Below are 24180 nucleotides of genomic sequence, written 5' to 3' on the forward strand. Positions count from 1 at the left end.
GGGTAGCTGACAACTTATTTGTATTTTACTTAGCACCTTTGTCTTAAGGAGTGTCCCTACTTGGTCTTTGTTTTTACATTCCACTAATGAGTCTCCAGCAGGTACCATCTTAGCTCTTGCTCTGTCTCCAGCACTTTTTTGATCCCCTCTGCCATTCTCAGGGGGTTGATATCTCCTATCTTTATGTCCTTATCTATGGATTTTACTGTTAGGTAATTTCCCCCCATTTCCCTTTCCTGCCCTCCTATTTGCTGGTCCTTCTTCTGGGTGCAGAGAATCTCCCCTTTTCTTTTTCCTTGCTGGCATCCAGTCTTCGTCAATGCTTTCCCTGTACTCATGGTCTAGCCTGGTTTCAGTTTCATTTCTCTCATCCATCTCACTCTGCCCAGCCAGCCACCGAGCCAGCACCCCACAGTCACCACTGAAACAGCCTTTCTTCAACCAGAGCCTGGACACTTCCTTTTACACCCCATCGCTTTATATAGGATCAAGGAGCCAATCAGGGATAGCTAAGACCACTGTCAGTCAGATCACATGAGGCGGAACTTCCCCTGGTGTTAAACCACTGCAGATTGTGTGTTGCAAGGAATAATCAAATTACAGGTAGCAATGTGGGGATGTTTGTTGCCTGGTAGTCCTATAGACCCACTAGGCCTTACATCATCTCTTCTAGGGGTGCTGCCCAGACAGGCTCTTCTAGGAGGATGATGGTATGCTTGGCAGATAAGGGAAGCTTGACTATCAAATCCACACTAATAACCACCTAGAGTCTAGATAGGGTGTCTGAAGGTGCTGAGGGGCGCCTTCTTACTAACTAAAGGAGGAAGTGGTCTTGGGGAATAGAGCATCCAGGAAAATATAGGGCTTGAGGATGCACACCAGCTGGGTATGGTCAGGGAGGTATTCCCCTTTTCAGGACAGGGCATTGGCTGCCTTGTTCTGGTGACAGGTGATGGTAAAATAAAAGTGTGTGAACAACAGGGCCCACTGAAGCTTTGGTTCTGCGCCTTTGCCCTACGGAGATAGTCCAAGATTTTAGGATCTGTGTATACCTGTATTGGGTGTTGGGCACCTTCAAGGTGGTGGCGCCATTCCCCGAAGGTGACTTTGATTGCTAGAAGCTCCGTATCTAAAATCTCATAATTTTGTTCTGCTGGGTGTGAGTTTCCGAGAATAATAAGCACAAGGGAACAGGTGCTGTTGCGGGCCTGATTCTTGGGGAAGTATGGTCCCAATTGCAACATTAGATGCATCAGTCTCACTGACAAAGGCCCGCATTGGGTCAGGATGGATCAAGACTGGAGCACTGGTGAAGGCCATCTTGAGCTGGTCGAACAGCTGTTAAGCCTCCGGAGAGTAAGTGAAAGAGGCGTGTTTGCGGAGGAGCACTGTCAATGGGGCTATCTGGTCTGAAAACCCAGGCATGAAGTGCCTATAAAAATTAGCAAACCCAAGGAAGCACTGCAGCTCCTTGATGTTCCAGGGGTGCCGCCCAGGTCCAAACAGCGTTCACCTTCCTGGGGTCCATTTTGAGGCTCTCGGAGACAGGATGTAACCCAACTACTTCACAGAGTGTTGGTCAAAGCTGCCCATTTGTGTTCGCACCATGGGAAGTTCTCCCTGAGGGCTGTCAACCTGTTCAGGCGTGTTTAGTGCCCCTTGGAACATGCTGGGTAGGGGGTGACCCACTGCCTCCATGTCCCCCAGGGCTGGCCTTGTACAAGTGTGAGGGGTGGTCCAGGAAAACTCCCAGAATCCTTGGCAAAGGTAGGCAGGACTAGTGGCAGGAGCTTGGGATCCCAGAACTGAAGCCAGGAGTCAGAGCCAGTGTCAGGGTCAAGCTGAGGGTCAAGCAAAAATCAGAGTCAGAGTTAAGCCGAGGGTCAGAGCCAAAGACAGAGTCAGGATTGGGATGTGGGTCAAACCCAGGTTTTGACCTTTAATCCTATTTGTTACTCTTCTCTGGACTTTCTCCAATTTGTCCACATCTTTCCTGAAATGTGGTGCCCAGGAGTGGAAGAATTACTTCTCGTGTCTTGCCTAAACACACCTGCTAATACATCCCAGAATTATATTTGCTTTTTTTTGCAACAGTGTTACACTGTTGACTCATATTTAGCTTGTGATCCACAATGACCCCCAGATCCCTTTCCACAGTACTTCTTCCTTCTGCACTCATTTCCCATTGGGTATGTGTGCAACTGATTGTTCCTTCCTAAGTGGAGTACGTTGCATTTGTCCTTATTGAATTTCATCCTATTTACTTCAGACCATTTCTCCAGTTTGTCCAGATCATTTTGAATTTTAATCCTATCCTCCAAAACACTCACAACCCCTCCCAGCTTGGTATTGTCTGCAAACTTTATAAGTGTACTCTCTATGTCATTATCTAAATTGTTGATGAAGATATTGAACAGAACCCGACCCAAAACATATCCCTGTGGGACCCCACTCATTATGCCCTTCCAGCGTGACTGTAAACCACTGATAACGACTCTCTGGGAATGGTTTTCCAACCAGTTATGCACCCACCTTATAGTAGCTCCATCTAGGTTGTATTTCCCTACTTTGTTTATGAGAAGGTCATGAGAGACAGTATCAAAAGCCTTACTAAAGTCAAGATATACCACATCTACCGCTTCCTGCCATCCACAAGGCTTGTTACCCTGTCAAAGAAAGCTATCAGGTTGGTTTGACATGCTTTGTTCTTGACAAATCCATGCTGATTTTACTTATCACCTCATTATCTTCTAGGTGTTTGCAAACTGATTGCTTAATTATTTGCTCCATTACCTTTCCGGGTACAGAAGTTAAGCTGACTGGTCTGTAATTCCCTGGGTTGTCCTTATTTCCCTTTTTATAGATGGGTACTATATTTGCCCTTTTCCAGTCTTCTGGTATGTCTCCGGTCTTCCATGACTTTTCAATGGGGTGGCGAGTGGTGATAGAGTCTTACTAGCCCGGATCACACATGCCAGATTGTTTCTAGACTTTGAGTTTAGGGAAAGCATTTTTTTTCACCCAGTGCCTTTCCTGTATTATCATCCAACACTCATTATGAAGTGGGGAGGGTCATTTCCCAGTTAGGGTTGTACATCAGCCTGGTTTTGCACCTTCTTAAGATCCACCCTCCAAAGAGCTGTATTTTATGACTGCTACATAGCTACTGTTGGGAAACAGAAAAGGCACTGCCAGTCCCTCACCATGTTCCCATCACCACCACAGGCACTAAGGGAGAATTTAGTCCACTTCATAATTTATGGCATGAACTGATCTCTTGTGAGGGGGTGAAAATTATTCCTTCTCCTACAGGGCACTGAAATGCTGAATATACCAGGATATATTGTTAGAATTAATGGAAAGAAATCTAACAGCATGACGTTGCCTAAGAACTCTGGACCACATTGAAAAATCTCAGTCTAAGATTTTAGTTGATGTTTGATTTTGACTCCTAAGACATGGAATGATTCTGGCCATTGCCAGAAGTGAAATATAGCATTTAAGCACCATTGTTAAGCTCTGGTATGTCACTAGAAAGGATATGATAGACAGAGAAATGATCTGATCTGTAATATCAGTATGTGGCTACCAGATAAATGGGCTTTTATAGTAATCACTGATATCCGTGTCGAACACCCTCTTCCCCATCAGAGCAATGTTCTGTCCTCGGACTCAGTTTCCTAGCACTTTGCTCTAAAATCTAAACTTAGCCTTAAAATTTCAGCCTGTAACCAGGAGAGGGAGGGATTTTCTGAATATTTATGGAATTAATTCACGAGATTTCATTAACTTTTAACTCTGTGTCCTTCCAATTCAGTCGCACAGATTTATTGTTCCTAGACTCAACCAATGGCAGACTGCAGAAACCAAACAGCCATCACTGAATTCTTCCTCCTGGGATTCGGGGATCTCCCTGACCTGCAAATTCTTCTCTTCCTGATGTTCCTAGTGATCTACATGGCAACCGTGGTTGGGAACACCCTCATTGTGGTGCTCGTTGTGGCTGATCAGCATCTTCACAGCCCCATGTACTTCTTCCTGGGGAATTTGTCCTGCGTAGAGACCTGCTACACCTCAGCCATCGTGCCCCAGATGCTGGCCAGTCTCCTGACTGGGGACAGAACCGTCTCAGTCAGTGGCTGCATCATACAACTGTATTTCTTTGGTTCTCTGGTGGCTACAGAATGCTGTCTCCTAGCAGCGATGTCTTATGATCGGTATTTAGCAATATGTAAACCCCTGCACTATTTAACTCTTATGAATATCAGGTTTTCCTTCCAGTTGGGTGCTGGCTCCTGGTTAAATGGTTTTTTGGGTATTACCATCTTTGTCTTATTCCTATCACAGTTAATATTCTGTGGCCCAAATGAAATTGACTATTTCTATTGTGATGCCCTCCCACTGATAGAGCTCTCCTGCAGTGACACCCACCAGGTCATATTGGTGGATTTCATACTAGCCTGTGTATTCACCCTGCCTCCATTCCTACTAACCCTGACGTCCTACATGTGCATCATCGCCACCATCCTGAGAATCCCTTCCACCACCGGGAGGCAAAAGGCCTTTTCCACCTGCTCCTCTCACCTCATTGTGGTGACAATTTTCTATGGAACCCTAATGATTGTCTACATGCTACCGAAACGTGATACACTGAGAGACCTAAACAAAGTGCTCTCTCTTTGCTACACGGTCCTGACTCCCCTGGTAAACCCCCTCATCTACAGCCTGAGAAACAAAGAAGTCAAGGAAGCTTTGAGGAAAGCAGTCAGTAAATGTGGCTTTCGCAAAAACGTGCAGAGACTCTGAGATAACTTAGCTTTGAAAACCTCAGGCTGTCTGGGTGATTTCAGCAATCATCCCCCATTAAAATTAAGTTGAAAAGTCCTAGTGAAAATCTCAGCACTCAGTGTTGTCCTTCCCTGTGGAAGGACCAGGGAGGGAGGTGGCCATAACCATGTTCCCATCATGGAGTTATGGGCACTAGGCAGAATGGAGACAAAATTGTAACCAATTGTTTAGATCTTTAGAAAAGCCATTCTTGATCAAAATAAATGTTTGGACAATAAAAATAGTAACTCCTTGTGCAGCAGAGTTGGGAATGTAAGCCTGGGAAATCTGCCACCCCTGAAATTGTGCATATTACCGTCATAACCTTCTGCAAACCAACCACCTTCACTGAACTCACAGAGGCCGGAGGCAAGCAACCAGGCCCCAGCAGTGACCTCTGGACACTTCACCAGGAACAGCGTTATAGCTCTTATCTGGGCTACACCCGGCTGTGACCAGCTCCGTGAAAGCAACAGCTCCAGGCTCACCGGGCCCTTGGAGGCAGGGAGGTTGGGCAAACAAAGAGGTAGACTCACACGCCAGGTCCACTGGGACTGTCCAGGCCCAGCTGGGGGTTTGCCAGGGCACCCGTAGAACTGAGGCCGTTCCGGGGGTCGGGTCTGTCAAATGGTCACTGACGAGGTACTCTGCTCCTGGCCCTGCAGGGCACCAGCTGCTCTGCTTCCACCAGCTGCACAGAGCAGTTCAAAGGGAGGGGACCTGTTACAATGAGCGTCTTCAAAACTAACTGCAACAAGCCCAATGTCCAACAGGGCTAGTTCTGAGGGCACAGTGTCTAGTCAGCCCCAGGTACCCCAGGCAGCTCTGCTCCACACAGGGCCCTTTCCTCAGGGGGTGAGGCAACTTATGGTGAGAGGAAACGGCTACCACCTACCAACGGGCAGAACTCCTGTGATGCCAAACACGGCAGTGCTGGCTCAGTCACTGGGAGCACGTCAGGGCTTGGCCAGAGGTCGGGGAGCTGGGCAATAGTGAGAATTGTAGGGCTCTGACTCTGTGGAAGGGATTTCACAAGGGACATAACAGAGTTAGTCACCCAAATCCCTTTGAAATGGGAGATGGATGCACATCACCTTACACGCCTCTGAGAATCTCAGCCTGGAGAGCCACTGGGAATCTGTCATGGTAGCTTCAATCTGTGCATTTCCATTGGACACAGAGCCCACATCAACAGAAAGGCACTGGATGGATGGGAAACCCCTGCTAAGCCTTTGAGAGCTGCTGCCACTGTATGCGCTCTTGTAGCCACTAATGTTGCAATCATTTTTTGTACGATTTGTTCCCAGTGGCTATAGTTTGAAACAGCACCCACCTAGCAGTAGGTAAGAAATGAGGAGAGATGCAGTTATGCTGTCTAGGACCACAAGAGGGCAGAGAGGACAGGCGCAGCTGTGCTGCCCCATGAACAGCAGCCAAAGTGGAGGGGCAAGAAAGGAGAAGTTATGTTGCCAAAGGACCAATGGAAAGGGAGGTGAAGCTGTATAACGGTGTGTAAGTGCTGAGTAGAGAGCACTGAAGAGACGAGGACCTCTGTGCTGCATGGTGAAAGGTGGATAGTAGCAGATGTTATGGAGTGGGTTATGGGCTGTTATATTAAACAAAGGGCCACCAGGTGACATGAGAGTCAAGCACGGGAAAGAGGCAGCTGTAGAGAGAAGAATCCACTAGAGGAGAGAAGAGCAACAGGCTGTCATGCTGGGAAATCGACACTAGATGGCAGCAGAGTAGAGGAAATGAGGCGGGTGAGGGTGTCAGAAATACTGATTAGTGACCAACAGAGTTCAGGAGTCAATACAATAATGGGGAAAAGAACAGGAGGACTTGTGGCAGCTTAGAGACTAACGAATTTATTAGAGCATAAGCTTTCGTGGGCTACAGCTCACTTCATCAGATGCATAGAATGGAACATATAGTAAGAGATATATATATACATACAGATAAGTTGGAAGTTACCATACAAACTCTGAGAGGCTAATTAGTTAAGATGAGCTATTACCAGCAGGAGAAAAAAACTTTTGTTGTGATCATCAAGATGGCCCATTTAGACAGTTGACAAGAAGGTGTGAGGATACTTAAAATGGGGAAATAGATTCAATATGTGTAATGACCCAGCCACTCCCAGTCTCTATTCAAACCCAAGTTAACGATATCTAGGTTTGCATATTAATTCAAGCTCAGCAGTCTCTCCTTGGAATCTGTTTTTGAAACTTTTCTGTTGCAAAATTGCCACCCTTAGATCTTTTACTGAGTGGCCAGAGGAGGTTGAAGTGTTCTCCTACTGGTTTTTGAATGTTATGATTCCTGATGTCAGATTTGTGTCCATTTATTCTTTTGCGTAGAGACTGTCCGGTTTGACCAATGGACATGGAAGAGGGGCATTGGTGGCACCTGTCTCTCAAGATTTGTGAGAGTGATGGGTCGTCCTTCAGGATAGGTTGTAGATCTTTGATGATGCGCTGGAGAGGTTTTAGTTGGGGGCTGAAGGTGACGGCTAGTGGCGTTCTGTTACTTTCTTTGTTGGGCCTGTCTTGTAGTAGGTGACTTCTGGGTACTCTTCTGGCTCTGTCAATCTGTTTTTTACTTCAGCAGGTGGGTATTGTAGTTTTACGAATGCTTGATGGAGATCTTGTAGGTGTTTGTCTCCGTCTGAGGGACTGGAGTAAATGCAGTTGTATCTTAGATCTTGGCTGAAGACAATGGATCGTGTGGTGAGCCATCAGGGGCTCGTTCGCCTGCACATCTACCATGTGTCAGCATGTGAAGCCAGGGGTCAGAGTCAGTATCAGGGTCAAGAGTCAAGCTGAGGGTCAGAGCCGGAGACAGAATCAGGAATTGGGACGAGGGTCAAAACCAGGTATCAGCATCCCACTTGTGTTTCCAGGGGTCGATCAGGAGTCAGAATCCAAGTCTGAGACAAGGTCAGTACCAGGACCTCAGACACAGAGAAGCAGGGTGGTCATGGCAGCTGGCTGGGATCCACATTGTTGCCTGGACACTTCTTGGTGCGCCCCATGGGCGAATATAGGGTCAAGGAGCTAAGAGCACTTTCAGTCCGATCACGCAGGATGGAATTTACGGTGGCGTACAACCACTGCAGAGTATGGGCCACAGGCAATGAGTCAGCTACAGGCACTGCCAGGTTGCAGTGTGGGGATATTACTTACCCGTTAACCTTACAGGCCCAGGTCCAAGTCCTGCTGATACGCACAGTTACTTTAGGTGGCTGTGGTCTGGGTAGATAAGGGCTAAATTCTGCAAGCACTCCCTCATGGTAGCTGTAGACAGACCTCAGTGGTCTGATGCTCAAAGGAAAAGCCCCGTGGGAGAAATGCATGAAGCAGTGTATGAGAGATACAGGTGGGTGAGGTAATATCTCTTATTGGACCAACTTCCGTTGGTGAGAGAGACAAGCTTTCAGCTATGACACTGCATGAACCAGTGTAGTCAGGTTCAGACGCCCTTCTCGAACCAGAGGGGGACCTTTGGGCAGGAACCCTGAACTAAGGGACTTCAGAGTGGATAAAAAAACAGCCTGTGGCTCAAAGGGTTACTGTGATGCTTGGACATATAAACAGGGTGATCTGGAGCAGAGAGGCTATTTTACCTCTGTATTTGGCACTGGTGCGACCACTGCTGGAATCCTGCGTCCAGTTGTGGTGCCCACAATTCACGAAGGGTTCAGCGAAGAGCCATGAGGACGGTTAAAGGATTGGAAGACTCAAGGAGTTCAATCAGTTCAGTTTAACAAGGAGCAGGTTAAGGGGCAAACTGATCACAGTCTGTAAGTTACCATGTGGGGATCAGAAATGTGATAAGGGTGGGCTCAACAATCTAGCAGAGAAAGGTATAACAAGGGTTAAGAGCTGGAAGTTGAAGCTAGACAAATTCATACGAGAAATAAGGCACAGTTTTTATCAGTGAGGGTAATTAACCACTGGAACAATCTACAAAGAGTCATGGTGGATTTCCCATCAGTGGAACTTTTAAAATCAGGATTGGATGTTTTTTTTTTTCTGAAGGATCTGCTTTAGTTCAAACAGGAATTAATTCAGGCCTGTGTTTCACAGTGATGCAGTCTAGATGATCCCAGGGACCCTTCTGGCCTTGGAATCTATGAATAAGTGGAGAGAGATTCTGATTGGGGTGTCAGATTATCTGAGAGGCCGGGGTTGCAGGGGGCAACCTGACTCATTGTTTTTGGGCGGTACCTGGGTTAAGTGGAACCTGCTTAAACTAGCAAGGAAAGGCAGTGTTTAGATAGACAAATCGTCTCATGCCATTTGAAGTCATCACGTATCGGGGCGCTTTACCTCCTACTGAACTGAAACAATACCCTCAAAATCATCCAGATCTACGCTCCCACAAGTGCATGCAAAGATGATGATATGGAAGGATTCTATCAGGAGCTGGAGGAAACCCTCGCTCAGAGTTCCACATAAAGGATTGCGATGGGAGATTTTAATGCCAAGGTTGGAAGAGGGAGAGAGGGCGAAAAGTTCATAGGTATCGGAGAATGAAACGTGCGAGAACGACTAGATATATTGGCAGAGACGAGGAGAATGTTCATTGGTAACACCTGGTTCCAAAAGAAGGCCAACAGAAGATGGACCCGGATCGCACCAAATGCGAAGACAAAGAATGAAATCGATTACTTCCTGATCAGTAGACGATGCATCCTGCAGGATATTTCAGTAGTGCTGTCGTTCAACACCGGAAGCGGCCATCGCTTGCTGAGAGCCAGACTCACGTTCACTGTGAAGGTGGAGAAAAAGGCACTGTGTACGGCGAACAGAAGGCACCAACCGGTAGCTTTCGACAAGGCAACCCTGAAGGAAAACTTTTCCAGGGAAGACTGGAACCTCCTGGACGGCTGCGATGAGGATTATGAGAACTTCAGCAAGAGACTGAAATGGTGCATGAAATCAGACAATACGTGCATAGGATTTTATTGTTTTAACCCTGTTTCCCTCTCCTAGGTATGTTTCTGTGAACCAATCAGTCACACCTGTTTTTGAAGAGGCCTTCCTGAGTCATTAGAGGTTCACACTGGTCACAAGGTCCCAGAGAGGATTCCATAGCAGGGGACAAAGCCAGTTGTAGCTGCTGGAGATAAACACAGATGGTGAAACAGGGATGCTGTAGCCTGCAGACACACGGCACTCATTCTATATACATGGGAGCTAGAGAGATAGATATACAGCTGAATACTTAAGGAGAGAGAGAGTGAGAGAGAGAGAGAGAAGAGAAAAATCAGTGAAATAAAAGTTTTAACTTTCCTACCAATATTGGTTGGAATTTTCTAAGTGCCTTAATGGATTTAGAGTAACAGCCGTGTTAGTCTGTATTCGCAAAAAGAAAAGGAGTACTTGTGGCACCTTAGAGACTAACCAATTTATTTGAGCATAAGCTTTCGTGAGCTACAGCTCACGTCATCGGATGCATACTGTGGAAACTGCAGAAGACATTATATACACAGAGACCATGAAACAATACCTCCTCCCACCCCACTCTCCTGCTGGTAACAGCTTATCTAAAGTTATCACTCTCCTTACAATGTGTATGATAATCAAGTTGGGCCATTTCCAGCACAAATCCAGGTTTTCTCACCCTCCGCCCCCCCAACACACAAACTCACTCTCCTGCTGGTAATAGATAAGCTATTACCAGCAGGAGAGTGGGGTGGGAGGAGGTATTGTTTCATGGCCTCTGTGTATATAATGTATTCTGCAGTTTCCACAGTATGCATCCAATGAAGTGAGCTGTAGCTCACGAAAGCTTATGCTCAAATAAATTGGTTAGTCTCTAAAGTGCCACAAGTACTCCTTTTCTTAATGGATTTAGGTGCCCAACTCGTCAAGAGGAGTGGGTGCCTAACTCCTATAGAGTACTATCGAAGTCTCAGCCTTAATAGTCCAAGAATTCATGTTACAGGGAGAGAATTCCCAGCACAATTTAAACATTTGCAGGTTCCACAACTTATATAATGGAAAGGGTTTTCAACACTTATTAATATTTGCTAAAGGTGGTAAATCTGGCTCTACCTGTTGGGAATTTTTGATATTTTGGAACTGTGTAACAGTGTGAAAGAATCACAGAGGTACATTCATAGATTTATAGATTGGAAAGCCACAAAAGACCATTAGATCCTCTAGTCTGACGTCCAACACTAGATTTATTGATTGATTGATTTGGCTTATACAAAAATATGAAGACTGTCTCAGTAATGGTATCCCACATTTGGACAAACTTTGTCATGAGAAGAGATATGAGATGATGTGAATCAAACTATGTGTGTCTAAATGGCTGCCCATTATGGTGGGCTCTCAGACCCTTCAACATAGCAACTGGGTTCCTGGTCCGATTTGAGAGATGTTGATATTTTGTTAAATCTGCTGTATAAAACTTACGGTAATATATCCAAAGAATCAACATGCCAGCCAGCTCTGTTCCTGCAACTCCATTATCAAACCAGGGGGCTTCCTTCCCCCCCAACTTCTTCTTTGCTGGGTTAAAGCTTAAGTATGTTTTTGCCAATCATCTCCAAGACGTATTTTTCTCTTCCTCACTTTTTATCCTTCCTAGATACACCCCATGGCAAACACAGAAGGGAGGAATCAAACGTCCATCACAGAATTTGTCCTCCTGAGATTCAGGAATCTTCCTGAACTGCTGGCCCTACTCTTCCTGCTGTTTCTAGTGATCTACATTGTGACCTAGCGCAACAATGAGGATGTTCCCGGCCAAGTTGTGGCTGATCGGCACTTTCACATCCCCATGTACTTCTTCCGGGGGACTTGTCCTGCTTGGAGACCTGCTATACCTCCATCCTCCTGCCCAGGGTTCTGGCCAGTTTCCTGACAGGGGACAATACCATTTCTGTTTGTGCTTGTATGATACAATTTTATTTTGTTAGTTTCTTTGCTGCTGCAGAATGCTATCTGCTAGCAGTGATGTCGTATGATCGCTACTTGGCGATATGCAAACTGCTCCATTATGCAGCCCTCATGAATACCAGGTTCTGCCTGTCGTTAGCAGCTGGGTCTTGGATAAATGGATTTCTGGCTGGTATCATAGTAATAGTTCTTATGTTACAATTAACTTTCTGTGGCCCCAATAAAATCGATCATTTCTACTGTGAATCCACAGAAATGTTAAATCTCTGCTGCAATGGCACCAACCAGATAGAGCTTGTCATTACCATCCTGGCTGCTATATTCACTCTGCCTCCATTTGTATTAACCATGATGTCCTACGTGTGTATCATCTTCACCATCCTGAGAATCCCTTCCGCCGCTGGGAGGCAAAAGGCATTTTCTACCTGCTCCTCTCACCTCATTGTGGTGGCCATTTTCTGTGGGACCCTAATCACTGTGTACCTGCTACCAAAAACCAACACACTGAGAGACCTGAACAAAGTGTTCTTCATCTGCTACGCAATTCTGACTCCTATGGTCAATCCCTTCATATACAGCCTGATTAACCACGAGGTCAAGGAAGCCCTGAAAAAACTGTCAGTAAGTGTCTAGATTTTATGAGAATTCAGAAACTTTAATCCCTTAAGGCAAGATGGTGTAATACTCATGCTATGTGGATCTTATTTCTCACTCCATTTTTGGTGATATGCACTTATAACATTTTGAGGATGTGCAAAGTTTTGAAAGTATAAGAGGAATCAATACCAGGACTGTTGGAATAAAACTGAGCTGTATTTTACTTGCTGAATGTGGGTAGATATCTCGATTAATTCCATACACTGGAATGACTTAGGGCTAGATCTACGAAGGGACTTTGGTGTTGCAATGAGCAAGTTTTAGTGCCATGCCAGCCAGTGGGAACCTCAGCCCTGAGTTCGCAGCCAGGCTCCCTATACGGTGCATGGGGAGAAGTAGGCAGCTAAGAAAGGGATCCCCAGAGATCAGCATGTGGAGCAAGGAGCTGCCTCACCTAGCCAAGAGGAAAAATCAGTTAGAGTGTTGCCTAAGCCCCATCTCTCCCATGGAGTTTGACACTGCCTCTGCTTGGGATTTTCAGCTGGGAACCCCAAGGGGGAGGGGTGAACTCACCAGGCTGTTGGAGACTCAGGTTCAGTCCCCCCGACTAATACGGAGCAGGGATATGACTGTGGGTTCCCCCACCCCAGGCGAGTGTCCTAGCCACTGGACGGCAGAGTCCTCCTCTGGCCCAATGCATGTTTAATTAGTTTTACACAGTGGAACAATGTCCTCAGGAGACTCTGAGGGAGCCCCAGACCTGATTGCCCTCCATGCCAGTGCACGGGGAACTCACCCGAGAAGAGGGAAACCCAAGTTTAAATGGCTCCTCTTTGGGGGGGGAGGAGGGAATTGGACCTGTCTCCCCCACGTCCTGGCTGAATGCCCTAGCCACTGGGATCAGGGTTATAATGGAGGCTTCATGCCCCCCAGCCACTTTGGCTGGGGATAGGCATGCTGGGAGCATGCCTACCGGATTGAGCCCTGCAGGTGAGACAGGCAGGGCCACGTCTAGCTTGAGTCTCCTGTGGGGGTGAGGTCTGAGATGAGTGCCTAGACTGAGGTGGCTGTGCATATGTTCACTGGCAGAGACTGGCTCCTACAGGCCTTTAGTGGCAGAGATTTAGCCACCTATGACATCAGGTGTCAGCTGAGCCGGTGTTTTGAGGCTCTCAGTGGTTCCTAAATGCTGGCCCTAGGCACCTGAGTCCCTTTGTGGACCTAGCTCTGAAAACCCAACTTCCGAAGTGACGGATGCTCTTCGGCCCATGGCCTCTCAATGAGATTTGTGTTCCTGTGTCACCAAGGTCGCTTGAGGCCAGATGTACTTAAAGGTATTGAGGTGCCTAGTGGGATTTTCAAAAGCATCCAGGTGCAGAACATGCCAAAAATGGGTTTAAGCCCCAAGATGCTGCTGAAAGTCCTATTGGCGTCTAAATACATTTTAAAATGTATCAGTGAAATCCTTGCTGATCTTAAGCACAAAAAAGAAGCTTACAAGAAGTGGAAGATTGGACAAATGACCAGGGAAGATTATAAAAATATTGCTCGGGCATGTAGGAGTGAAATCAGGAAGGGGAAATGACACCTGGAGTTGCAGCTAGCAAGAGATGTTAAGAGTAACAAGAAGGGTTTCTTCAGGTATATTAGGAAGAAGAAGAAAGTCAAGGAAAGTGTGGGCCCCTTACTGAATGAGGGAGGCAACCTAGTGACAGAGGATGTGGAAAAAGCTCATTTACTCAATGCTTTTTTTGCCTCTGTCTTCACGAACAAGGTCAGCTCCCAGACTACTGCACTAGGCAGCACAGCATGGGGAGGAGGTGACCAGCCCTCTGTGGAGAAAGAAGTGGTTCGGGACTATTTAGAAAAGCTGGACGTGCACAACTCCATGGGGCTGGATGCACTGCATCCGAGAGCTAAAGGAGTTGGTGGATGTGATTGCAGAGCCATTGGACATTATCTTTGAAAACTCATGGTGATTGGGGGAAGTCCCGGATGACTGGAAAAAGGCTAATGTAGTGCCCATCTTTAAAAAAGGGAAGAAGGAGGATCCTGGGAACTACAGGCTGGTCAGCCTCACCACAGTCCCCGGAAAAATCATGGAGCAGGTCCTCAAGGAATCAATTGTGAAGCACTTAGAGGAGAGGAATCATAGAATCATAGAATCATAGAATATCAGGGTTGGAAGGGACCCCTGAAGGTCATCTAGTCCAACCCCCTGCTCGAAGCAGGACCAATTCCCAGTTAAATCATCCCAGCCAGGGCTTTGTCAAGCCTGACCTTAAAAACTTCCAAGGAAGGAGATTCCACCACCTCCCTAGGCAACGCATTCCAGCGTTTCACCACCCTCTTAGTGAAAAAGTTTTTCCTAATATCCAATCTAAACCTCCCCCACTGCAACTTGAAGCCATTACTCCTCGTTCTGTCATCTGCTACCATTGAGAACAGTCTAGAGCCATCCTCTTTGGAACCCCCTTTCAGGTAGTTGAAAGCAGCTATCAAATCCCCCCTCATTCTTCTCTTCTGCAGGCTAAACAATCCCAGCTCCCTCAGCCTCTCCTCATAAGTCATGTGTTCTAGACCCCTAATCATTTTTGTTGCCCTTCGCTGGACTCTCTCCAATTTATCCACATCCTTCTTGTAGTGTGGGGCCCAAAACTGGACACAGTACTCCAGATGAGGCCTCACCAATGTCGAATAGAGGGGGACGATCACGTCCCTCGATCTGCTCGCTATGCCCCTACGTATACATCCCAAAATGCCATTGGCCTTCTTGGCAACAAGGGCACACTGCTGACTCATATCCAGCTTCTCGTCCACTGTCACGCCTAGGTCCTTTTCCGCAGAACTGCTGCCTAGCCATTCGGTCCCTAGTCTGTAGCGGTGCATTGGATTCTTCCGTCCTAAGTGCAGGACCCTGCACTTATCCTTATTGAACCTCATCAGATTTCTTTTGGCCCAATCCTCCAATTTGTCTAGGTCCTTCTGTATCCTATCCCTCCCCTCCAGCGTATCTACCACTCCTCCCAGTTTAGTATCGTCCGCAAATTTGCTGAGAGTGCAATCCACACCATCCTCCAGATCATTTATGAAGATATTGAACAAAACCGGCCCCAGGACCGACCCCTGGGGCACTCCACTTGACACCGGCTGCCAACTAGACATGGAGCCATTGATCACTACCCGTTGAGCCCGACAATCTAGCCAGCTTTCTACCCACCCTATAGTGCATTCATCCAGCCCATACTTCCTTAACTTGCTGACAAGAATACTGTGGGAGACCGTGTCAAAAGCTTTGCTAAAGTCAAGAAACAATACATCCACTGCTTTCCCTTCATCCACAGAACCAGTAATCTCATGATAAAAGGCGATTAGATTAGTCAGGCATGACCTTCCCTTGGTGAATCCATGCTGGCTGTTCCTGATCACTTTCCTTTCATGCAAGTACTTCAAGATTGATTCTTTGAGGACCTGCTCCATGAAAGTGATCAGGAACAGTCAGCATGGATTCACCAAGGGCAAGTCATGCCTGACTAATCTAATTGCCTTCTATGATGAGATAACTGGTTCTGTGGATGAGGGGAAAGCAGTGGACGTGTTGTTCCTTGACTTTAGCAAAGCTTTTGACACGGTCTCCCATAGTATTCTTTCCAGCAAGTTCAAGAAGTATGGGCTGGATGAATGGACTATAAGGTGGGTAGAAAGTTGGCTAGATTGTCAGGCTCAGTGGGTAGTCAGCCAGTATCAAGTGGAGTGCCCCAAGGGTTGGTCCTGGGGCCTTTTTTGTTCAATATCTTCATAAATGATCTGGAGGATGGTGTGGATTGCACCCTCAGCAAGTTTGCAGATGACACTAAACTGGGAGGAGTGGTAGATACGCTGGAGGGTAGGGATAGGATACAGAGGGACCTAGACAAATTGGAGGATTGGGCCAAAAGAAATCTGATGAGGTTCAACAAGGACAAGTGCAGAGTCCTGCACTTAGGACGGAAGAATCCCATGCACCGCTACAGACTAGGGACCGAATGGCTCGGCAGCAGTTCTGCAGAAAAGGATCTAGGGGTTACAGTGGACGAGAAGCTGGATATGAGTCAACAGTGTCCGCTTGTTGCCAAGAAGACCAATGGCATTTTGGAATGTATAAGTAGGGGCATTGCCAGCAGATTGAGGGACGTGATCGTTCCCCTCTATTTGACATTGGTGAGGCCTCATCTGGAGTAGTGTGTCCAGATTTGGGCCCCACATTACAAGAAGGATGTGGAAAAATTGGAAAGAGTCCAGCGGAGGGCAACAAAAATGATTAGGGGACTGGAACACATGAGTTATGAGGAGAGGCTGAGGGAACTGGGATTGTTTAGTCTATGGAAGAGAAGAATGAGGGGGGATTTGATAGCTGCTTTCAACTACCTGAAAGGGGGTTCCAAGGAGGATGGACCTAGACTGTTCTCAGTGGTAGCAGATGACAGAACAAGGAGTAATGGTCTCAAGTTGCAGTGGGGGAGGTTTAGATTGGATATTAGGAAAAACTTTTTCACTAGGAGAGTGGTGAAAGACTGGAATGCGTTACCTAGGGAGGTGGTGGAATCTCCTTCATTAGAAGTTTTTAAGGTCAGGCTTGACAAAGCCCTGATTGGGATGATTTGATTGGGGATTGGTCCTGCTTTGAGCAGGGGTTGGACTAGATGACCTCCTAAGGTCCCTTCCAACCCTGATATTCTATGATTCTATGAAAATCTGGCTCTTGGGCACTTCTGAAAATTTTACTCCTGGTCTTTAACCTCTCCGATGAGAGCGGAGGGAATCATTACGTTTATAGCTTGGTGGCCCATATGAGACCGGGACCTCTGCCAACTGGCCAAGAGCACAGAGTGTGCATAGTTTCATAGGGATCCCCTGGGTTGGATATCTGCACAAGAGCTCACCAGAGGGTGGCATGTGAGCTCTGTACTGAGAGCCAATATCACATGGATTGTCATAACTCCTTAAGAATTATCGAGCCAAACATTTCACAAGGATTATGTATCTATACTGAAAATACCATCTTGGGGTTGAGCCAGGTCACCAGGAGGTGACACGCCTCCAGAAATACTTCCTAACTGTAAGAACAGTGGGACAACGGAACAGACGCCTAGGGAGGTTGTGGAAGCTCCTTTACTGGAGGTTTTCAAAAGGAGGCTGGACAGCCAGCTGTCTTGAATGGTTTAGACAAAACAAATCCTGCATCTTGGCAGGGGGTTAGACTAGATGACCCCTGTGGTCCCTTCTAACCCTATAGTTTTATACCTCCTGAGATAACAGGATGCTTTTCTCCCTGTCTGGCCATTTGTATATTGTAGGCCTCACCATGGAGGCCTCTTTACAGAATGAGCCTGGTGCAAGTTAAGAGATTGCAAAATCGGAGAGAAACAAAACAGCAGGGGGTGTTGAGAGTCCTTCACCTAGGAGACAAGTTAATAGTGTTTGTCTTATGAAAGGAGGGTCACCACTAGCCTGGCTATAAAGCACAGCAAGGATTTTGCGGAAGCAATACTTTACAAGACACATGTATCTTGTTAACTAAGTTTGGGCTCTAGAATCCATGTTATGATTTTATTTTATTATAGGTAACCATTTGTTTCCAGTACTTGCTACTACTGGAATCTCTAAGCTTTGCTAAATAAACTTCTATTTGTTTTCACTAGAAACATATGTAAGTGCTGTGTGTTAAGCAGAGCGGTGATCCGAGATGGAATGGTTAAGCTAAGGTTTTCTGGTTCTTTGGAAGCAGCAGATCTGTGAATATGGCAAGTGTCCAGTGGACCAGGGGCTGGTCACTCAAGGGGGATGCTCTGAGGCCTTGAGCATTGGTATGTGCCCAACGCGAACTGTAAAGTAACAGCAGGGCCTGCAGAGGCCTCGAGAGGAGTGCTTGTCGCCCAGGGCTGCTGGAGTTGGGGAGCTGACCCCCTGGTAGGTACAAACAAGTCTTCCTCACACTGAGGGCAGGCGGTGGCGAGGTGCTTCACAGCACTAGGTATTACAGGAAGTGTCACAGCAAAACTGATCAAATTAGTAAGTTTTTTTTTGTTTTTAACCAAAATGAGTCTCTCACTGAAATGAACGGCTGAAAAAATTCTATTCAAGTTGAATGAAATGTTTTCAGTGCGAATTTAAAACATTTCAAGACATTCCCAATTTTTTCTCCCGAAAACTCTTCACCAAATTCAATCTGAATTCCTGAATAGTTTCACTGCCCTGAAAAATGCATTTTTTTTTTTTTTTGGCAAATTTACCATTCACTGAAGAAATGTCTCCATGCTCTCCCTGTGGGCCATGAGTGACTCTATCTGGGTGATTGTCTACCTGAGCTCTCTGGGAGAGGGGATGCACAGAACATTTGCTCCCCACTCTCGTAGATTGCGTTGGATACAGGCTGAGTGTAGTGCTGCACACTGGGATATCTGTGGGAACTCCCAGATTGTGAACTTGGGAACCACTTGTGAGATGAGGACCCTGGATGGAGGAATGCTCAGAGGGGTAAGGATGCTGGGTGCTCCTTGTCCCAGGTGCTTTATAGCTCAGGCCCCAGGTTTCAATGGCATGGCACAGGCTGATGGGTGTTGGGAAAGCAGTGAAAATGTTGATATGTTGAATAATGACTCCCTGAGAGGGCTCCGGATTGACATCCCTTCGCTAAGTAGCTGCATTGTGTAACAGTCACTAGGTAGCAACATTGCAACTTTTATACTATTTATGCTGCTACAACATCTAATGGACCTTAGATGGCAAAGCAGTGTCCCAAAGGAGTGGGGCATCTCTGCTACTGGGACAAGGTGAGAGCTGAGAGTAATGCAAGAGAAAAGGGCACCTATCGCTAGGCTTGGCAGAAGTCGGTTTTTATTTGTTTCAATGGATAATATTGATTTAATCCATAAAAATAAAAAATACTTAAATACATTTTCAGTTGCAGAAAATTATGGGGGATCAGACCATGGGTGGGTCAGTCAATAGTTATTTAATTACAGTACTTGTTGAGATTCAAAAAGTTAAAGCTTTAAACTGTTAAAATACAAATTTTTAACATCCCGTGTCAAAATATACCAAGTAAATATCCTTAAATCAAACTCTAAGTTCTCAAGCAGCATTTTTCGTTCTTTGCCGATCTGTAAATTTCAATGGAAATTTTTTTCATCAGTTTGTGTTGGGTGAAATCAACATTTACCAAGAAAAATCTAATTCTTCGAAGCTGAAGTATAGTTCATCTTTTCCTCCTGTTTATCCTCTACAGAATCCTCCCGGCTCTCACTGCTGGCTTCTTATGTCTCGCTCGCGATCTATATTTTCCACAATAGACTCCCCCATGTGTATCCCTTACCCTGTGCCGCCACCTAGTGCACAGTATATTGTCTTTATCGTTGGTGCTGCCTGGCTATCTAGCAGCCACAGCACCGCGGCTGAGAACGCTTTTCTGTAGGTGTCCTTTTCTCTTGGCTCTCAGTGGGTGCCAGTAACACAACACAGGGGGGTCCTTATTCTCTGCTGCCACCCAGTGGCAGCAAATGTAGAGTGCAGCTGCCCCTTTCCATTGTCCTTATCTTCCACTCTCCTCTAGCAGTCATTACACAGTATAACAGCCTGTTCCCTCTTCCTTATCTCCTGTCCTCTAGGAGTATTCCCAGAGTAAAATGGTCCTTTCTCCTTTCATTACCCTCTGCTGCTACCCAGTAGCCCCACTGTATAATACAGTTGTGTCTCTGGCCAGGTCTAAACAGAAACGTTTCCCAGTACAGTAATGTTGGTTAGGCTTTTTAATGACACTTCTTCCCCAGCAAAATCCCTAGCGTAGACCTGGGTATACCAACCAAAAAATGTGCTCTTACTAATACAGCTTATTTCTTTCAGGGAACCCATCTGTATAAGCTCTACAAGCAAAATCACTTTTTGGCTGGTTAAAGCCATGTCTGAGGTCGGAAGACTTTCAGGGAGAGCTCTGCCCACCAACCTTTTTCTAGTTTGTCCTAGATTTCATACCAGTATAACTTTGTCTATTAGGGGTGTGATTTTTTTTTAACCAATATAATTACACTGGCACAAGCCCTTATACCTGGCAGTTACAGCAACACAAAGATTCCTTATACCAGGAGAGCTCTGGCTACAATTCACCAAAATATCATTATCCAAATTCAGCAGGTAAACTACAGTTCAAGTTGATTCTGACTGTAATGATCCCAGTACGGACACCTCTTACCTGTTTAAATCTTTGCACATCCGCAAATGTTATAAGCGCACGTGACCAAAGACTGAGCGAGAAGAAAGGGCTACACAGCGTATGAGTATCAAACAGCAAAGCAGCTCCGCTCGTCACCATTTCGTCTTTATTTTTTAAAGTGAGATTTCTGAATTCTCAGACAATCTGGACCAGGGTTTCTCAGCCTGTGGGCCGAGACCAGAAATTGTCACCAGAATGTTTCAAAGGTGGCATGGCAGCTCCTGTCCCACAGGGCTGGCTGGGCTCATCCCCCTGCTCCAGGCACTGCAAGCTCTGGGGCAGAGGTGGTGCCAGCCCATTGGGGGCCCTAAGCAGGAATATTTGGGGGGACCCCCCCACAGCACACATACTAATAACTAATAGGGGGCCCCCTTGAGCTGCTCAGGGCCCTAAGCGATTGCTTAGTCTGCTAACGCCTAGTATCAGCTCTGCTCTGGGGTCCCAGCACCACTCAGGTTTGGCCCAGCCATCATGATGGCAGGAGTCCGGGTAGGCCAAATCCGAGTGAGTGACACTGCACCCCCATGAGCCAGGTCACACCTCCACACACACAAATTTGGTCCAGTCGGGGGGGCAAACCTGAGCGGCGCTGCAACCCCGGAGGTGGCAATGCCCAGAGCGGAGAGCCCAGCCCAGCCCAGCCAGCCCTGCAGCGCAGGAGCTGCCAGTTTGGGCCCTGCCCAGTTCTCGCCCCAACTTCCCTGGGGGGCAGGACCCAGCCAAAACCACCCCAGGGCCTCCCCCGCAGCCTGTTTACTGGGTCGCGACAGGCCATAAACATTTACAAATGGGTCTGGAGCCCGAAAAGGTTGAGAACCACTGATCTGCACGCTTACTGACCATTTTTCTCAGGGTTTCCTTCATCTTTGTTTCTCAGGCTGTACATGAAGGGATTGGCCATGGGAGTCTGAATTGTGTAGCAGACAGAGAACACTTTGCTCAGGTCTCTCAGTGTTTTGGGTTTTGGAAGCTGATACAGTGATTATGGTCTCACGATGAGGTGAGCGGAGAAGGTAGAGCAGCCTTTTGCCTCCCAGTGGTGGAAGGGATTCTCAGGATGGTGGAGATGATTCACACGTAGGATGCCAGGGTTAATGCAAATGGGGGCAGAGTGATTAAAGCAGCCAGGATGGTGGTTACAAGCTCTAGCTGGTAGGTGTCACTGCAGCAGAGATTTATTATTTTTGTAGATTCACAGGAAAAAAATGTTGTTGTTTTTTATTGGGGCCACAAAGATAATTGTGATGTGAAGGACATTGGTGTGGTGCCAGCCAGAAGCCCACTTATCTAAGACCCACTTGCTAGCTGTTGGCATAAACTGCCATTCTTACTGGCTGCATAGTGCACTGGTTTGCATATTGCTAAATACCGATCATAAGACATAGCAGCTAAGAGAACTAAGACATAAGAGATCATAAGACATAGCCTTCTGTAGCCCCAAAGAAACTAACAAAATAAAATTGTCATACAGCCTCTGACAGAAATGGTTCTGTCCCCAGTCAGGAGACTGGCCAGCATCCTCGGCAGGAGGACAGAGGTGTAGCAGGTCTCCAAGCAGGACAAGTTCCCCAGGAAGAAGTACATGGGGGTGTGTGAAGATGCTGATCAGCCACAGCTAGCACAACAATGAAGATGTTCCCAGCCACAGTCACTATGTAGATTGCTAGAAATAGCAGGAAGAGAAGGATCTGCAGCTCTGGGAGATTCCTGAGTCCCAGGAGGATGAATCCTGTGGTGGATGTTTGATTTCCCCCTTCTGTGTCTGCCATGGTCTGTATCTGGGGGAGATAAAACAAACTCTCCAAGATAATGAGAATACAGCATTTGTTAAACTTTAATAACTCTGAATTTAAAAAGAAAAGGAGTACTTGTGGCACCTTAGAGACTAACCAATTTATTTGAGCATGAGCTGGAAATGGCCCAACTTGATGATCACTTTAGATAAGCTATTACCAGCAGGACAGTGGGGTGGGAGGAGGTATTGTTTCATGATCTTTGTGTGTATATAATGTCTGCTGCACTTTCCACGGTATGCATCCGATGAAGTGAGCTGTAGCTCACGAAAGCTCATGCTCAAATAAATTGGTTAGTCTCTAAGGTGCCACAAGTACTCCTTTTCTTTTTGCGAAGACAGACTAACACGGCTGTTACTCTGAAACCTATGAATTTAAAAGAATTTATATTCAAATGCCCCCATCGCCTTCTGGCTACCAGCCCAGACACTGGCTCGAGAACACAAACTGGGGCAGTGGCTTTCATCCAGTGGAGGTTGATGCTGAACTGCCAGGCTGCAGAATCGTTCTAAGGCCACGTCTACACTGGAATTGCTCCGCTGTAGCTGTGCTGCTGTTGTGTAGACACTTACTACAGCGACGGAAGGGGTTCTTCTGTCCCCCCACCACCACTGTTACTCACACCTTCTTGTCAACTGTTCGAAATTGGTCACCCTGATTACCCTTACAAAAGTGATTTTTCCTCCTGCTGATAATAGCCCACTTAATTGAATTGTCCCATTAGAATTTGTAAGGCAACCCCCATCTTTTTATGTACTCTCTATATATTTCTTCCTATTGTATTTTCCACTCCATGCATCTGATGAACTGGGTTTTAGCCCACAAAAGTTTATATCCAAATAAATGTGTTAGTCTCTAAGGTGCCACAAGAACTCCTCATTGATTTTTCTCTTCCTCCTGCTTCTCATCATCTACATTGTGACCATGGCTGGGAACGTCCTCATCGTTCCGCTAGTTGTGGCTGATCAGCAACTTCACGCCCCCATGTACTTCTTCCTGGCGAATTGTCCTGCTTGGAGACCGGCTACACCCTGGGCAGGAGGGTTGAGAAGCTGGCCAGTCTCCTGACTGGGGACAGGACCATTTCTGTTAGTGGCTGCCTCACACAATATTATTTCTTTGGTTTCCTGGCAGTTGCAGAGTGTTCTCTCCTGGCAGTGATATCCTACAATTGGTATTTAGCGATATGCAAACCACAGCATTATGAAGCCCTTATGAATGGCAGGTCCTGCCTCCAGCTAGCAGTTGGCACTTGGATAAGTCATTCTCTGGCTGCTGACATTAACTTTATGCGGCCCTAATGAAATTGACCATTTCTTCTGTGACTTCATCCCAGTAATAAAACTCTCCTGCAGTGACACACGTATGATGGAGCTTGTCACTACCATGCTGGCTGCTATATGCACTCTCTCGCCATTTCTATGAAGGCTGGCAACACACATCTGTATCCTCACCACCATTCTGTGAATGCCTTCCACCACTGGGTGGCAAAAGGCCTTTTCCACCTGCTCCTCTCACCTTATTGTGGTGTCAATTTTCTATGGGACCATAATAATTGTCTACATGCTACCAAAAACTGATGCACTGAGAGACCTGAACAAAGTGTTCTCCGTTTTCTACACAGTCCTGACTCCGATGGTCAACCCCCTCATATAGAGCCTGAGGAACAGAGAGGTCAAAGAGATCCTGGGAAAAGTTGTCACTAAATTCTCTTCTGTCAAAAGGGTTCAGATCGTCCTACCGTAGTTTGTTCAGTGCCTGTGAAAGGGAAATAAGCTGGTTTGCTGTAATGAGTCTGAGT

The 24180-nt window shown here is 46.5% G+C and overlaps 2 protein-coding genes and 1 pseudogene across 2 annotated transcripts; all 3 read left to right on the plus strand.

Annotated features, from left to right (window-relative positions):
- Nucleotides 1-3849: 3849 nt before the first annotated feature.
- LOC144275034 (olfactory receptor 6N1-like) lies at nucleotides 3850-4806 on the plus strand. Its single transcript, XM_077834119.1, has one exon. The coding sequence runs from the start codon at nucleotides 3850-3852 to the stop codon at nucleotides 4804-4806; it is 957 nt and encodes a 318-aa protein (XP_077690245.1).
- Nucleotides 4807-9407: 4601 nt separating this feature from the next.
- Nucleotides 9408-12374, plus strand: LOC144274059 (olfactory receptor 6B1-like). Its single transcript, XM_077832752.1, has 2 exons — nucleotides 9408-9653; nucleotides 11658-12374. Exons 1-2 carry the CDS (start codon nucleotides 9408-9410, stop codon nucleotides 12372-12374), a joined length of 963 nt encoding a protein of 320 aa, XP_077688878.1.
- A 9207-nt stretch (nucleotides 12375-21581) lies between these two features.
- Nucleotides 21582-24035, plus strand: LOC144274061 (olfactory receptor 10A4-like; annotated as a pseudogene).
- The last annotated feature ends 145 nt before the right edge of the window (nucleotides 24036-24180 follow it).

The sequence above is a fragment of the Eretmochelys imbricata genome, chromosome 14 (assembly GCF_965152235.1).
Source record: "Eretmochelys imbricata isolate rEreImb1 chromosome 14, rEreImb1.hap1, whole genome shotgun sequence".
NCBI lineage: Eukaryota > Metazoa > Chordata > Testudines > Cheloniidae > Eretmochelys > Eretmochelys imbricata.

Excerpts from the sequence above, each read along its gene's own strand:
- LOC144275034 (XM_077834119.1), top strand. The coding sequence starts at position 3,850 with ATGGCAGACTGCAGAAACCAAACAGCCATCACTGAATTCTTCCTCCTG.
- LOC144274059 (XM_077832752.1), top strand. The coding sequence starts at position 9,408 with ATGTTCATTGGTAACACCTGGTTCCAAAAGAAGGCCAACAGAAGATGG. Across the intron at positions 9,654-11,657 it reads CGAACAGAAGGCACCAACCG|ACCTGCTATACCTCCATCCT; the intron begins GTAGCTTTCGAC and ends TCCTGCTTGGAG.